Source organism: Oreochromis niloticus, linkage group LG11 (assembly GCF_001858045.2).
Source record: "Oreochromis niloticus isolate F11D_XX linkage group LG11, O_niloticus_UMD_NMBU, whole genome shotgun sequence".
NCBI lineage: Eukaryota > Metazoa > Chordata > Actinopteri > Cichliformes > Cichlidae > Oreochromis > Oreochromis niloticus.
In genome coordinates, this window is record NC_031976.2 from 26,350,314 (window position 1) to 26,363,850 (window position 13,537).

A 13,537-nucleotide genomic window follows, 5' to 3' on the forward strand; every position below is an offset into this window, starting at 1 on the left:
TACATTACAGGAAATAATGAACTTTATCACAATATGCTAATTTTTTGAGAAGGACCTGTATACTATACGTGTCCCAGTGCCATGCAGAATGCACTGCAGGTACAGGGGGGTTTCAATGCACACGCTATATAGGGTGAAAGAAGAGGCATCACTTGGGAGAGTGACTCGAGGTGTGGGTGGAATCGACGCTTGTGGGTGAGTGGGTGCAACAGACAAACACATGGTGCCAGACTCCGAAGGCAGCTCTTTTAAGGATTGCCATCAGTAGCCATGTTGAAGTCGTCTGCGACCAGCAGCAGAGCCTCAATGTTGGCGGCTGTCTCAGGGCTCTGCAGGGAGAGGAAGTCTGAGACGTCCATACTGGCTAACCCGTCAGATGAGGGTGGGTTGGTGGCAGTGCTGCTCACTATTGTGGAGAAAGTCTGAGCTGTGGAGGAGGAAGAAGAAGAAGAAGAAGAGGGGGCCTCCAGTGTCACCTCACCCACCTTGGAGGAAGACTTGGGGGGGCAGCATGAGGAAGATGAAGTTGCCGAATGGTGCTGAGGCTCTGATAGTGGCGGGGGAGGGGGCTCTGGTGGTTGCTGCTGTGCTGGGGCTGAAACGATGGAGGAGGCACTCTTTGCACTCTTGTCTTTAGCAGAGTCCCTGCAGGCACACTGACACTGGCAGGATTCCTCCTGTTTGATGATGATGACTGGCAGGCTGAGGCCGATTTGCTGGACTGAGTTACCTATAACAGAAGCATAACATTTGATTAGGCCAATGCAAAGAAATTAGTCAAAACCATAGTGGTGTCTGATTGTACCCAGTCAATATTTACGGATGGAAACATTACATTAGATCAGGTGACCACACGTTCCTATCAGCAACATGAACTGTAAACTTTGATGCAAACATATCATCATCTGGTAAACCTGGCAGTGGTTCTTTTAAGGACCATAAGCATACCATAAGAGCTGTAAATTCACTAGCAATCAATAACAAAGCAAAAATCTTTGACTTCAACTTGCCAATTAGAGCATTTTTTTCCCCCCATTTCCTGTTTTGTCAATTTATATTAATATTTTTGGGGGAAGTCTTAATAAAAAACCCCACATAGTTCAGGGAATCTTACTTTTTTCCTCCCCATTTCATAAACGTTACATTTAATTAGGCGGAAAAACAATTTAGCAAAAATGAAAGCTGGTTACTATCAAGCCTCAGCCTGAGATTGCCATTTCCTTCCTCAAACTCTGTGTTTATATTGCCAAATACTTTTCCTAGTAACTATTGCATACTATTTAACTATTCGTCATTAACCCAAGTATTCTGGTGGCAAAACAAATGTATGATTTCCTTAGTCTTTGACCAGTGTCAACAGCACAAGATTCGTTTCATGGTGGCTTACCAGCATTACCTCCCACTGGTATGGCTGTAGTGAAGAAAACCTTTTCCACTTTTGGAGCTCCTTGATGTGCCTGTGAATAAACAAAAAACACCAAAGTTCAAAAGGGTTAACGATAAATATGAGTATTATCAAGATGATTACACCATGTTTTTTCCTTCTTTTAGACCGTATCAAAAGGGGATGGACTGTGTATGAATTAAAAGCCATACTTTCCCTACTGTTTTATTTACCTAGTTTCATAGTTTGTTTGTGCTAGCTTATTTTCTCATATGAACATACTGATGAAGAGGAGAACAGATTCTACTGTGTGGGATCATTACTCACTGCTTGCTCTGGGTTCTGCTGACTGTTGGCGGCACTGCTGAGGATCCACTGGAGATTCTGGTCAGACATGACCAAGCTGGGCTGCAGCAGGTTCTGTGTGGGTGCTATGGTGATAGTGGCAGGGGTGGTTGCCAGACCAGGGCCAGAGTTTGGACCAGGATTGTTGGCCAAAGGCACAGGTTGAGCCACAGGTGCTAGAGCATCTGTTGTGGTAGCTGCAACAACAGCAGGACCAGGACCTGGTGCTGTGGCAGTCAGTGCAGGGGCAGGAGCAGGCGTAGTAATGGGTGGTGGTAGTGGAGTGGTCTGGGTAGTACTATCTTGCTGTAGGAATGTTGGTGGCAGTGCCACATATTGCTGGGGGGTGACGTGGTTTTGTGGCTGGACAGAAGCCTGTGGCACATCTGAGATCTGCTGAGGCCCATTGAGCTGCATGAAAGCAGGAGGCTGTGTTGTGCTGACATTTGCAGTGATGGAGGCAGGGGTGGAGGTCTGGGAGGAAGAGCTCTGACTGAGCTGGGAAGAAGCCTCCATGACTGCAGCGTTTCGTGAACAAGAAGATGAGGAGGTAGGATTGACAGAGAAAGAGATGAGAGACGAGGTTTCTGTCACTCCCGGTTGGGTGGGAGTCTCCAAGCTGAAGCGCTCAGCAAGGCTCTCTGTTAAAGAGGGGAAAAAAACTCTCAGAACAAGAACTTTAAGAAAACCCAAACAGGTAGATTTTTAAATGAAATATTCTTACCGCCGAGATGGGCATCATCTTGGCTGATGCTATTTTCAGGACTTTGGAACATAAGCTCGAAGATTTTCACAGGGGTCGTATTGTTGAGGTCCAAATTTTGAGCCTGCAATAAAATTTAAATGAACAAAAGCCTTTAAAAAAGTGCACTCAGTGAATATATTGTTTTAACCTTGACATTTTAATACAGTGAATATAAAAACAACTGAAGAGTGAAAATATCTTTTAACTGACATCTCGCTGATCATCCTGACAGCTCCTCTACTGTGTCAACACAGTGTCTGTTTGAAAAAGGTGAAATAAAGTTCAAACTCACATTATGAATGTTCTCTCGTAGTTCTGAGTCTGTAGAGATGAGGCTCAAGTCACTGAGGCACAGCGAGTGATTTGCATCCTGCAATTAAGAGATCAAAAGGTCCCTGATTAAAGTAGCCACTACAAGTGCTGAGTCATGGAAATGAAAGCTACTGTAAAAATCTAGGCTTTACCATAAAAGGTAATCCATTAGATAATGACATAATTAACAACTATTCCTTTAAAGAAAGAACAATGTAATCTACTTGGTCTATAAACATTTGCCATTGTTAACACAGGCCACTGCATAAGTGGAAACGTTAAATACTTTAGTTTTATGGTGACATGCTCTGTAGAAAGTCAATGTACCATGTAGTAATACCTGAGATATGAGAAGTGATAACACAAATGTTTATTATGTGAAAAGCAACAAAAAAAAGAGCACTTTACTTCAGAACACGGCATACAGTAAATGGCACGAGGAGCACAGTGTTATGTAGCCCTGAGGCTGTTCGTGGAGAACAAGACGACTGTGCCAACTGTGCTCACACTCTGACAAGACGCTGTGCTGTGACTCACTTCAGAGAGTGGATGGGTGAGAGAGACGCTGAAGGACTGTCCTTTGTCGTGACCCCGGATGTGACTCTTCAAGCTGTACTGGCTGCTAAAAGTCTTCTCACAGCCATCACTAGGACAGTTGAATGGCTTCTCCCCTATAGAACGAGCAGAGACAAAGGCAGAAAATACAGAATGAGACCGATTAATTTATTGATTATTATTTACTTTTTATATCTTTCCTGAAAGGAAAAAGTAATAAAAATTCTAAGATGCAGCTTGATTAAGAAAATGATACACTCGTATGGTTTAAAAAGTCAACCTTACTCTTGTCACAATAATATAAAAATTTCAAGGGAACAGCATGGCTGTTTGCAAGTCAAGTCAAGTCAAGTTTATTTATAAAGCACATTTAAAAACAACCAAGGCTGACCAAAGTGCTGTACAATAAAATACAAATATAAAATACTATAAAACACAAGTACATAAAATACCTCACTGATAAAACAATAAATTAAAACAATAGGTTAAACCTTGCTAAAAGCCAATGAAAAGAGGTGAGTTTTAAGAGCAGTTTTAAAAGTTCCTAGGCTTGTGGAGAATCTGATGTGAGGGGGTAAACTGTTCCACAGTCTGGGTGCAGCCACAGCAAAAGCCCTCTCTCCCCTAGTCTTTAATCTGTACCTGGGAACATCTAAAAGCATCAAGTCTGCTGACCTCAAAGATCTCCTGGGGCAGTAAATGCTAAGAAGCTCTGCCAGGTAAGGAGGTGCAGTACCGTTAAGAACCTTAAAAACCAGCAGTAAAATTTTAAAATCAATCCTAAAAGCAACTGGGAGCCAGTGGAGAGAGCAGAGGACCGGAGTGATGTGGTCTCTCTTTTTGGAACCGGTCAGCATGCGAGCAGCAGCGTTCTGCACCAGTTGGAGGCGATGCAGACAGGAACGATCTAAACCAGTATAAAGGGAGTTACAGTAGTCCAGCCGTGAAGTAATAAAAGCATGGACCACCCTTTCTAGATCGTTCCTGCACAGATAGGACTTGACTTTAGCTAAAATCCGTAGGTGATAAAAAGATCCCTTGACTACGGAGCTGATTTGTTTATCAAATTTAAAAGCACTGTCAAAAGTAACACCGAGGCTCTTAATGGAGGAAGTACATTCAGAAGTTAGGGGTCCCATAAAATCAGCTCTTTGCAGCTCTTACTATAGCTTTGCAGACTTACACACGCTATAGCTATGTACTGTCACCAGGGGGCAGTGTTAGAAATATGTGAAACAACTCTTAATATGAGCTACTCTTGTTTGTGTTAGCAGAATTCTTGGTTCTTAAGCTAAGTCGCTGCCAGAGACAAAATAAGTCAAAATATACAAAACTGTTTGTAGTAAAGCAAAACCAAACGTTAAAATAATGAAAACTGTTCTGTTTTCAACCTTGAGGCAACTGTGGCTCAGGAGGTGGTACGCGTAGTCTACCAAGGGGAAGGTCAGTGGTTTGCTCTCTAGCTTCATGCTTAAGTGTCCTTGGGCAAGATATGGTGTGTGTGATTATTAGAAAAGGTGTAGGTTAGGTATAGAATAAAGCTCTTGTATGTGACTGGGTGAAAGAAGCTTATAGTTAAAAGTGCTTTGAGTGGTCAGTTAAGCAGAATTGATGTGCCAGCAGGGCGAGCACCTTCGCAGTCTGCTGGTAGTCGGGATGGCCCGTCTCTCTGCAGAGAGTTCTGTTTTTCGATGGAGGCAGTGTACAAAGTCTGTGATCAAATCTGTGGGCTACTCTTGCATGTGCTGCTGTTGGTGCATCAGCCAGGCATGAAGTTTTAACATACGAATTGCTGAAGTGAAACCACTTGCAGAAGAAATGTCTGTGCTTTTCATGGTGTATTTTTGATCTTAGAAGTTGTTTTTTTTGTGGTGGTTCTCTTGTTTCCAGTAAAGTCCCCTTTTCAACCAATCGTGTTACATTGGTACTTAAATAGCACTTTATGGGGCTATATAAATACCAATCAATTTACCATTACCCAATCAGTATCCTACCTATGCAGTGTCATCACTGTTAAGCTACATGCTTTTGTTTTTTCCTTAGTCTGAATATGCAAAATCCAGCCAAATGGACATAAACACAGTACAATGAATCTTGTAGCTGGATTTTAATATCCTGATAGTGACTGATACATCTTGTTCTTGTACATGTAATTGTTTCTGTTTCAACAACACAAAGCATAAGCCAATTCAAGTTATTCCTTGTCCAGGTGAACATGATCTACTATACTGATATATAAGGGGGAAAAAAACAAAACAAAACAAAAAAAACAAAACACCAAATACATGGGAAGCTATTATTTGTCTGTGTGTTTGACAGCTGGCATGTAGGAAAGATGTTCACCTGCCCTAAACAAGCATGCAATCATTAGAGCAAAGAGCTTGGCCTTAGCTGTCCATCTGGGGGGTGGGTCTTATTTGGAAGCTTTTGTTCAACCAATATAAGCACACATGGAAAGAGCATTTTCAATTATTGCTTTTTTTTTTTCCAATTTCTAATTCTGAAAGGAAGACAAAGCAATTATAATATGTTTTTGTTTGAAGGAAAGATGGTTCAGGTTAGGTTATTTAAACAGACAACACATGGGAGGCACTGGGGAACAATGGAAATGGAAATCAGGAAGAAATAAAAACAAATACATCTTTGTTGAAGCTTCCCTAGATAATTGAGGTGAACCAGAACACTGTATACCTGTGTGAGTCCGTACATGCGTTTTTAGGTGATGACTTGCAGCAAAGGCTTTTCCACAGCCATCATGATCACACCTGAAAGCAAAAACAGGAAAAAAAAAAACAGTGTGAGATCAAATGTAAACATAAAGTGATAATCATTAAAGGCTGGATTTCATCATCCTTCTAGATTAAAGTCATGACCCATTGCCCCCCCTGTGTCGTTATATGGAGAAAAACGAACAGTTAACATAGACAAGTAAAATTTAAATACACTAAAAGTTTTGTACAGCACTTCCTTCATCCTTAACTAGGAGTAAATTAAACCTGCTGTGACAAAGGAAATGCTCACCGGAATGGCTTCTCCCCAGTGTGTGTGCGAATGTGCTTCCTCAGGTCACTGAGGGTGGTAAAGTACTTTGTGCATCCCTCTGATTCACAGTTGAAAGTCTTGCCTGTGTGAAGTCTCTGGTGTGCTTTTAGCCTGCAGAGAAAATAGTGTTTCATTAAACCACAATGGGAAACTCTGAGAGGGACAAAGTAAACGCAGTGGCATTCAGCCTTCGGTTTCATTTAATTCAAAAAAGTCTTTAAAAAAAAAAAGAGCTGAGTCAGACGGAGAATGGGGCTATTAATAGAATTTTAACCTTGATCATGAGTTTTGGCTTCTCACATTTAAATGGTGATACAATCACAGCTGTGCCCTGCACAACACAGCGTGCAGTGCTGGACTGGTCTGGACGAGTAACACCACATAAAAGACCAGATATACAGCAAAAATCAAAAAATGTCTGGCACAAGAGAACATGAAGAGCTTGTCCCCTAAAATGGATCATCATCAGCTGTTTGGAAATACTTTGGATTCAGTACAAGAGATTTTACCCAAGAACAAATCATATATGAAAATTAAGTGTCTAATAAACACATACTTTTGGGTAAACGTTGGAGGGAAATAGAGTGTTTTTTGGCATCCATCATGCAGATACAATAAATGGAATGAAAGATTTTTTGTTCGAGGAGATGCACTAAGATCAGGTAAATGGTGAATAAACGCTTACTTGTCTGCAAAGATGTATTAATAACCAAGAATGTAGCACAATGTAAAAGGGAAAGCAGCGCTCTGTTAATTCTATTTTCTGTTAAGTTTTGATGCAATTTCTTTTTCTTTTTAAATTCATACTTCTTATCGTTTTTCTAAGAAACGCATGGAGTTTCAGTGAATGAGGAAAACCAATTTTATTTTGATGCAAAGATTGATTATGCGAAGCAAACCATGACGAACCACTAATGCGATCCACAATGTAAAGAAAAACCTGCAGTTGGATCAGGAATCTCAACAGCTCTAAGCCCTGTGTAGCTTACGATGATTACGATGGCACAGCAGCATCAAGCCACAGACACGTCATTGCTACTGAAACAGTGCAAACTGCATACTTGGATGTCCTTTGATTTGTACATCTGATATAAATTGTGGTCAAACAAGAGACCTGACAGAATGACTGAAATATGTTTCTCTGTTAAAGAAGTCCCGAGTCGCTCGAGTCATTTTTTGTGTCAAAACATCTACTGCATCACGCTTTGTCTACTGCCCCCAACACTTAGGTCTCATTATCTTTACTTAACCTACTTTTGATCAAGTCTAACAAAACTGAAACGGAACCTTCAGTGATGATAAAGGTGACTTTATATAAACTTCAAGTTTCCACAGCAATGTAAAGACAGCAACATGAGACATGAAAGACAACAAAAAAGGTTCACCTGTACAGCGTGTTGAACGCCTTTTCACAGCCCTGTACGTCACACTCGAATGGCTTCTCCTTGGTGTGAACACGGACGTGGATCTTAAGGCTGTAAGAGGTGAGAAAGGCCTTTCCACAGCCTTGCTGATTACACACAAATGTGTACTCGCCCCGATGTGTTTTCTGGTGTGTTCGCAAGTTTCCTGCTGTGCTGTACGTCCTTGTGCAACCTTCGAACATGCACTGGTACCGCTTTACCTGAAAGCGAGAGAATAAAAATGGTAAGTGGAATTAAAACAGTGAAAGAATGCTGGTGCTAAGAAAAGGATTGCATCAAATATCTTAAAAAAAAAATAAATCTGTTAATCTGTCTTTTAACTTTATTTAACAACACCATTTGAACAATAACACAGGGAGAAATTAGTAAATCCAGCTAAGAAATAATAATAATAACCAGCCCTGCCATTGAATGAGGTGACAGTCTGACTCAGAGTGGCCTTTCGGATAGGATTTGAACTTAATGACTCAACCTCCCATCAGTACACAAAGCGGGTGAACATGAAGGACATCAGTGATGACTAACCCCCCATGCAATACACTCCTTCCAATTCTGTTTCACAGCACCGATGTCCATTGCAGTGGGGCAGTCTCCTGCTCTGCTCTCACACAAATATCCTGGGGGCACTGTGAATAAAAGCAGCCCAGTCTCTACTTAGAAAAATTCTATAGTGTATTGAACACAAAACCAGGAGGAGAAAGCTTGTGGCTGGCTTCCTCAACAAGAGACTCTCTTTACTCTGCTGCTATTACCTCATTTACAAAACTAAATCCTTCTAGTGTTCTTGTAAAAATGAATTGTAGCCCAATTTAAATCGAAGCAAGGCAAATGAGATTATTAGAATATTAGATGCATCAGAGAAAACGCAGCATGTTCATGCAACCTTGCAGTGTTTGCAGAAGTCCAAGACACCCAGTATCACAACTGTGATACAGGGAAAGTTACACACAGCTGACTTAGCTTTCGGCCCTTCTGACAAACGCTAATCTGAGCGATGGTAGTCTGGAACCATTCAGTTTGGTTATTAGTGTGTGGCAGGGATCATTTGTTAGGCAAATATCTACGCAAACCCACAGCAGAACCCTGCTAAAGCTGGCAGCTCAGATCTGCATTTATCTCCCACACCATTGTGACTCCACCACACTGTGAATTTGCTCATTGCAAGGGAGCACTTTATGCTTCAGCTTCCCACATGCATAGTGGAAGAGACCACTCTATTACAAATTAAATGGTTTATGAAAGAGGAGTGCTTAGCATGGCCAACAAATATTGGGCAAACCATCCACACCCCAGTGCACGCTTTCCACGGGGATTCATATTTCATAATTGCTTTGTTTGACATATTACAAAGACCTGCATGCACATGACTTCACAAACACAACACGCTGTCTTCTCACACTTGTGTCAGCAACTACTTTTCATTAAAAAAAAGAGGATGTGAAACACAACGAATAAATGTCTTCATTTATGATTCCAGGCCTGCAAAACAGTGTGGCACCACTTTATATTGTACTGTTGTGCAATACAAATATAAATTCATTTCACAGAAGTGACATGAAGTCATACACGTACACATGATCCCAGTGTGCTTCTATACTGCTGCAAGAAATCTATAGTTGTCTTTAAGTTCAGAGGGTTGTTTAATTTTTTTTCTTTAGATATTTGTTATTATTGCAGTTGGTAATGATGGTTAATGACAGACAAAACAATTCTCTCAGGGTTAAAAAAAAACTGGGCTGACACTGCTAACAAATAAATCAGTCTATTACCGATACCTTGACTTAACTTCACTGTTCAAACCAAAACTGGCTACAAAAGAAGCAAAGTTTCTGCCAATAATATGCAGAAATAATAAGGTATTTGCTCCAGCACCACACCCATCTAAAGATAACAAAATCTAATTTTACTAGTATATTAATCTTCAATACACAATATGATTTGTATGAAAATACCATGATCAAGACAATACAGGAATAATGCTTTACTCTCGATTGTTTGCAGTCAGTTTTAAGTGTAATTCTATTGTTCTATATAACTTTTACACAAGTCTTGCTGCTGTGTAAAATGAGCAAAAACTTCTGTGTAACTTCTATAGAACACAGAAAACGTACTAAATGTTTAAATAGACATTTTACTATTTTGTAAAAACATTAGGATGGGGGCAACAAAACGGCTTTGAACACTTTGCAGTCAATCAGATGAACTGTTAAAAAGGCCAACACCAAGAAGAGGATCGTAGAGAGGCAGTGTTACTCAGAAGTAAGTTGCCTCTCTTTACTGGAAGGGGATCACCAATCTGCAAAAATCTGCACCTAAAAGTTGTGGAACAATTTCAGAATATTGTTCCTCAAAAGATTCTGAGAATCTGGAGAAATCTCTGTGTGCAAGGGAGAAGACCAAAAATTATTGGATGGACTCAGGAACACTTTTAGAAATCCGTGTCTGTGATCACAGTTAACTGTGCATCCTCATTTTTCTTGCAACCTCTAAAGAGGAGAGGGACCAACGTGCTTGTTATCAGCACTCAGTTCAAAAGCCTCCATCTCTGATTGTGTGGGGGATACATTAGAGCCTATGAAATTAACAGCTTGCACATCTGGAAAGACAATGCTGAAAGGTCTATACAGGCTTTAGAGCAACATATGCTCTTACCCAGATGATTTCTTTTTTTTGAAAGTCCTTAAATATTTCAGTAAGACAATGCTACTGCATCTGTTGCATGGCTTTGAAGTGGAAGAGTCCTGGTGATGAACTGACCTGCCTGGAGTCCAGACCTTTCATCAATTAAAAATATACAGCTATTGCGAGCTACAATCCTGTATCAGACAAGAATCTGGCAACAATTCTCTCACAAATGTCCCACAACTGTTCTCCTCAACTGTTTATAGACTACTGTTAAAAGAAAGGATCATAATAGTGGTAAAGATGGCTCTGTTCCAAATTTTCTTTCTTTTTTTATGTGCTGAAAAAGTAAGAAAAAAAATTTCATTCTACATAATTATACTTATAAATTGTGGTACATATAATACCACATTTTCTACATTTAAATATTTGATATGCTTTCTATGTTCTACTATGTATAAAATATGTGCGTATGGAATTTAAAAATCACTGCATTCTGATTTTTTCTTAAATTTTACACAGTGTCCTAGCATTTTGTGAATTGAGATTGTAAGAAAAACGCAAATGGTTAAATACGTTTTATGCTTTACAAAAAAAAGCTAATAACATATGTTGAGTCAAGCGATGTAATGCTACGTGTGATGCCTTTCTTTATGGGAAATGGTAGGCTATATATCATCATTAAAGACAGGAAAGAGAACCATGTTGTTCCCCCATGTGCTTCCCTGACTTTTATGTTAGGTACCTGCTGGTTAACAGGTGCAAACTTCCTATCAGATGATTTTACTATGCTGTTCATCTCTGCTAATTAAGATAGGTTGCAGCTGAAGGCAACAGGATGGCAACTTCTGCATAGTTGCTGAGAAGATCCTTTAAAAGAACTTGAAGCACAGTGACATATTTTCAACTGCACACCATTTTTCACCAAGACAAAAGTAAGTTTAAAAAAATGATCACTATATTATTAGAGGATGAAATCTTTAAACCATCTGCTGTTCTGCAGAGCAATTTGTTGTAATAACTGAAACAGCTTAGACAAGCAATCACTGCAATCAATCATACATGTGCACTACCTTAGAGCGAATCAGAGGAGCCTCTGATAACCAAACAAGCATATGTCTTGTAACAGCTGGACAAGATGCACTTATTTATGCTCACCTCTCTCTGCTTGGTCTCTGGGCACTCAGAGTGCAAGGTAAGCGTAGCCCCCTCGATGTTTCGTGGCATTGGGGTGGACCCTGGATTTATTGTGAACTGGATCTGGTCAGGAGAAATTGTGTGGTGCACATAACCCTGTGACATCCCATCTGGGTCAGTCATAAAGGCCAGAGAGCCCTCCTCCTCATCTCCATCACCCTCTCCCTCTGTTAGGAAGGTGACTCCATCTTCATCCCCTCCACAGTGACCCTCCTCTTCTCCCTCCTCATCCAGTCGTATTGGGTCCCGCTCAATGAGGACCGTGGTGCGGTCATAGACCCGACCAGAGGATGACGAAGGTTCAGCAATTAGGTCACCGTCTTTGCCAAAGTGGATCTTGTCATCTTCTTCGTCATCCCGCTCCAGCGGAGCCACCTCCACCTCAAAGTACATAGGCGCCTCCGTATGAGGGCCATTCTCACTCATGGTCTCTGATGCCTCTCCTTCCTTGGCAAGAAGGACTGCACTCTCACACCTTAATGTTTCACCCTGAAAAAGAAAGCAGCTACTTCACTTACGCTGTTAGGTTGTATAGCTCAGCTGAATTATTACAAATTTTAATTGAAAAAACCAAAACCAAACAAACACTGTTGAGCAGAAACTCATAGTTTCTCATGAGCCCAGTATAAAGACTGAATATATTTATCAGCGTTTAGTGATTCAGCAGCAGATCTGACTAGGGCTGCCCAGTTAAACTATATCAGCTGTCACTATGTAGCCCCACACTGACAGACAGGAACATTTGGCAACAAATAACTAGACAGAGCCACAGCTATGTGTGCTGTTGGCAGAATAGGTTTTTTTTGGACTACATTAAATGTCCCTTTTAAACACGTTCACCCCCTAATGTAGCGGATTTGCGGGTGTCAGTCAAAAGCAGTTAATTTTTTTCTTCAACACATCAGACTGAAATCCCCGCAAGTAGTGGCTTACTAAGAGACATCAACCCTGTTCACAGAAACTAAAGCTACACATCGCGATCTGGAACTTTCTTACTCCAATGACAGAAGTCATGAGATAGCTGGTGCTTAGCCCTAGCTACTCGGTGACTTCTCATCAATCAAAACTCATCAGGCTACCTCTAAAGGATAACGTTAAATGCTACGTATGAAAGCTGTCACTTTACACTGACGATGTCAGTGAACTTTTACATGGCTACGCACACAATGCAGCGCAGTTTCCAAACATAAGCGTGACCTTATAGGCACTCAGTGGCTGCAAGGTTAACCTTTAGCTGACTGAACAATATCATTCTCACAACTTAATGTCATAGCACTGAGGTTGTTAGCTTTACAATGCTAGCATTCTGGTGGATATCTGATCTCATATCATGATTACATCGTCTCCAGCCTGATACGTCGCTGGTTAGCTGCTGTAAATTAATCGTAGGCTGCTTATTTTGCATCTGGCGTTACATACCTTTAGTGTTATTCTCTTCAGCTCGTAAGCCAGAGAAAGCTAAATGGGAGCTAGTTAGCCAAAAGCTAGGTAAGTCAGCTGCCACTTATTTCTCTACACATGCATAGCTTCGCTGGATAGCAACACTTTAGCTCATTGCTAAGCTAAGGGGCTAACGATAAACGTTTACTGTCGAGATTACTCGTCGTTCCTGCAAAGATGGTCAGTTTCAGTTTGCCCGGTGATAAAGTAGCAAACCGAGGTTTAAGTGGATCGACTAGAAGGAAATGACATTAAAATAAATTTACCTCTGAATTTTAATCCTTATTCCGATGCTTTGGATGTTGACCACTTTCTTCCTATCCCCTCCCTAGAAAGCCATACGTCACAGGCTCGCAGCCATTCGTGATGAATTATGGGAAATAACGCTAAATAACAATATTAAAAAATTCCATAAGACGATTGTAGGGGAGGGGTTTCTCTTTTATATATAGTGTTGATTTATTTTAGCAA

The 13,537-nt window shown here is 40.7% G+C and overlaps 1 protein-coding gene across 2 annotated transcripts; it reads right to left on the reverse strand.

Moving 5' to 3' along the window:
- Positions 1-13,442, reverse strand: mtf1 (metal-regulatory transcription factor 1). Of its 2 annotated transcripts, none has more exons than XM_025911363.1 (11): positions 13,046-13,302; positions 11,588-12,115; positions 7,769-8,007; positions 6,363-6,494; positions 6,033-6,106; positions 3,324-3,457; positions 2,767-2,844; positions 2,454-2,556; positions 1,712-2,370; positions 1,388-1,457; positions 1-730 (listed from the first exon to the last, which is right to left on the reverse strand). In XM_025911363.1, exons 2-11 carry the CDS (start codon positions 12,050-12,052, stop codon positions 249-251), a joined length of 2,436 nt encoding a protein of 811 aa, XP_025767148.1. In that variant the 5' UTR covers positions 12,053-12,115; positions 13,046-13,302; the 3' UTR covers positions 1-248. The 2 variants fall into 2 exon arrangements, with proteins under 2 accessions (XP_025767148.1, XP_003450556.1); XM_003450508.5 differs by lacking the exon at positions 13,046-13,302 and adding an exon at positions 13,333-13,442 and having other exon boundaries at positions 2-730.
- Between the last annotated feature and the right edge of the window lie 95 nt (positions 13,443-13,537).

Coding starts and splice junctions, on each gene's coding strand:
- mtf1 (XM_025911363.1), bottom strand. CDS start 12,052: ATGAGTGAGAATGGCCCTCATACGGAGGCGCCTATGTACTTTGAGGTG. Junction 6,495..7,768: donor GCGTTCAACACGCTGTACAG/GTGAACCTTTTT, acceptor TTTTCTCTGCAG/GCTAAAAGCACACCAGAGAC. Junction 2,845..3,323: donor TCACCCATCCACTCTCTGAA/GTGAGTCACAGC, acceptor TCTTAATTGCAG/GATGCAAATCACTCGCTGTG.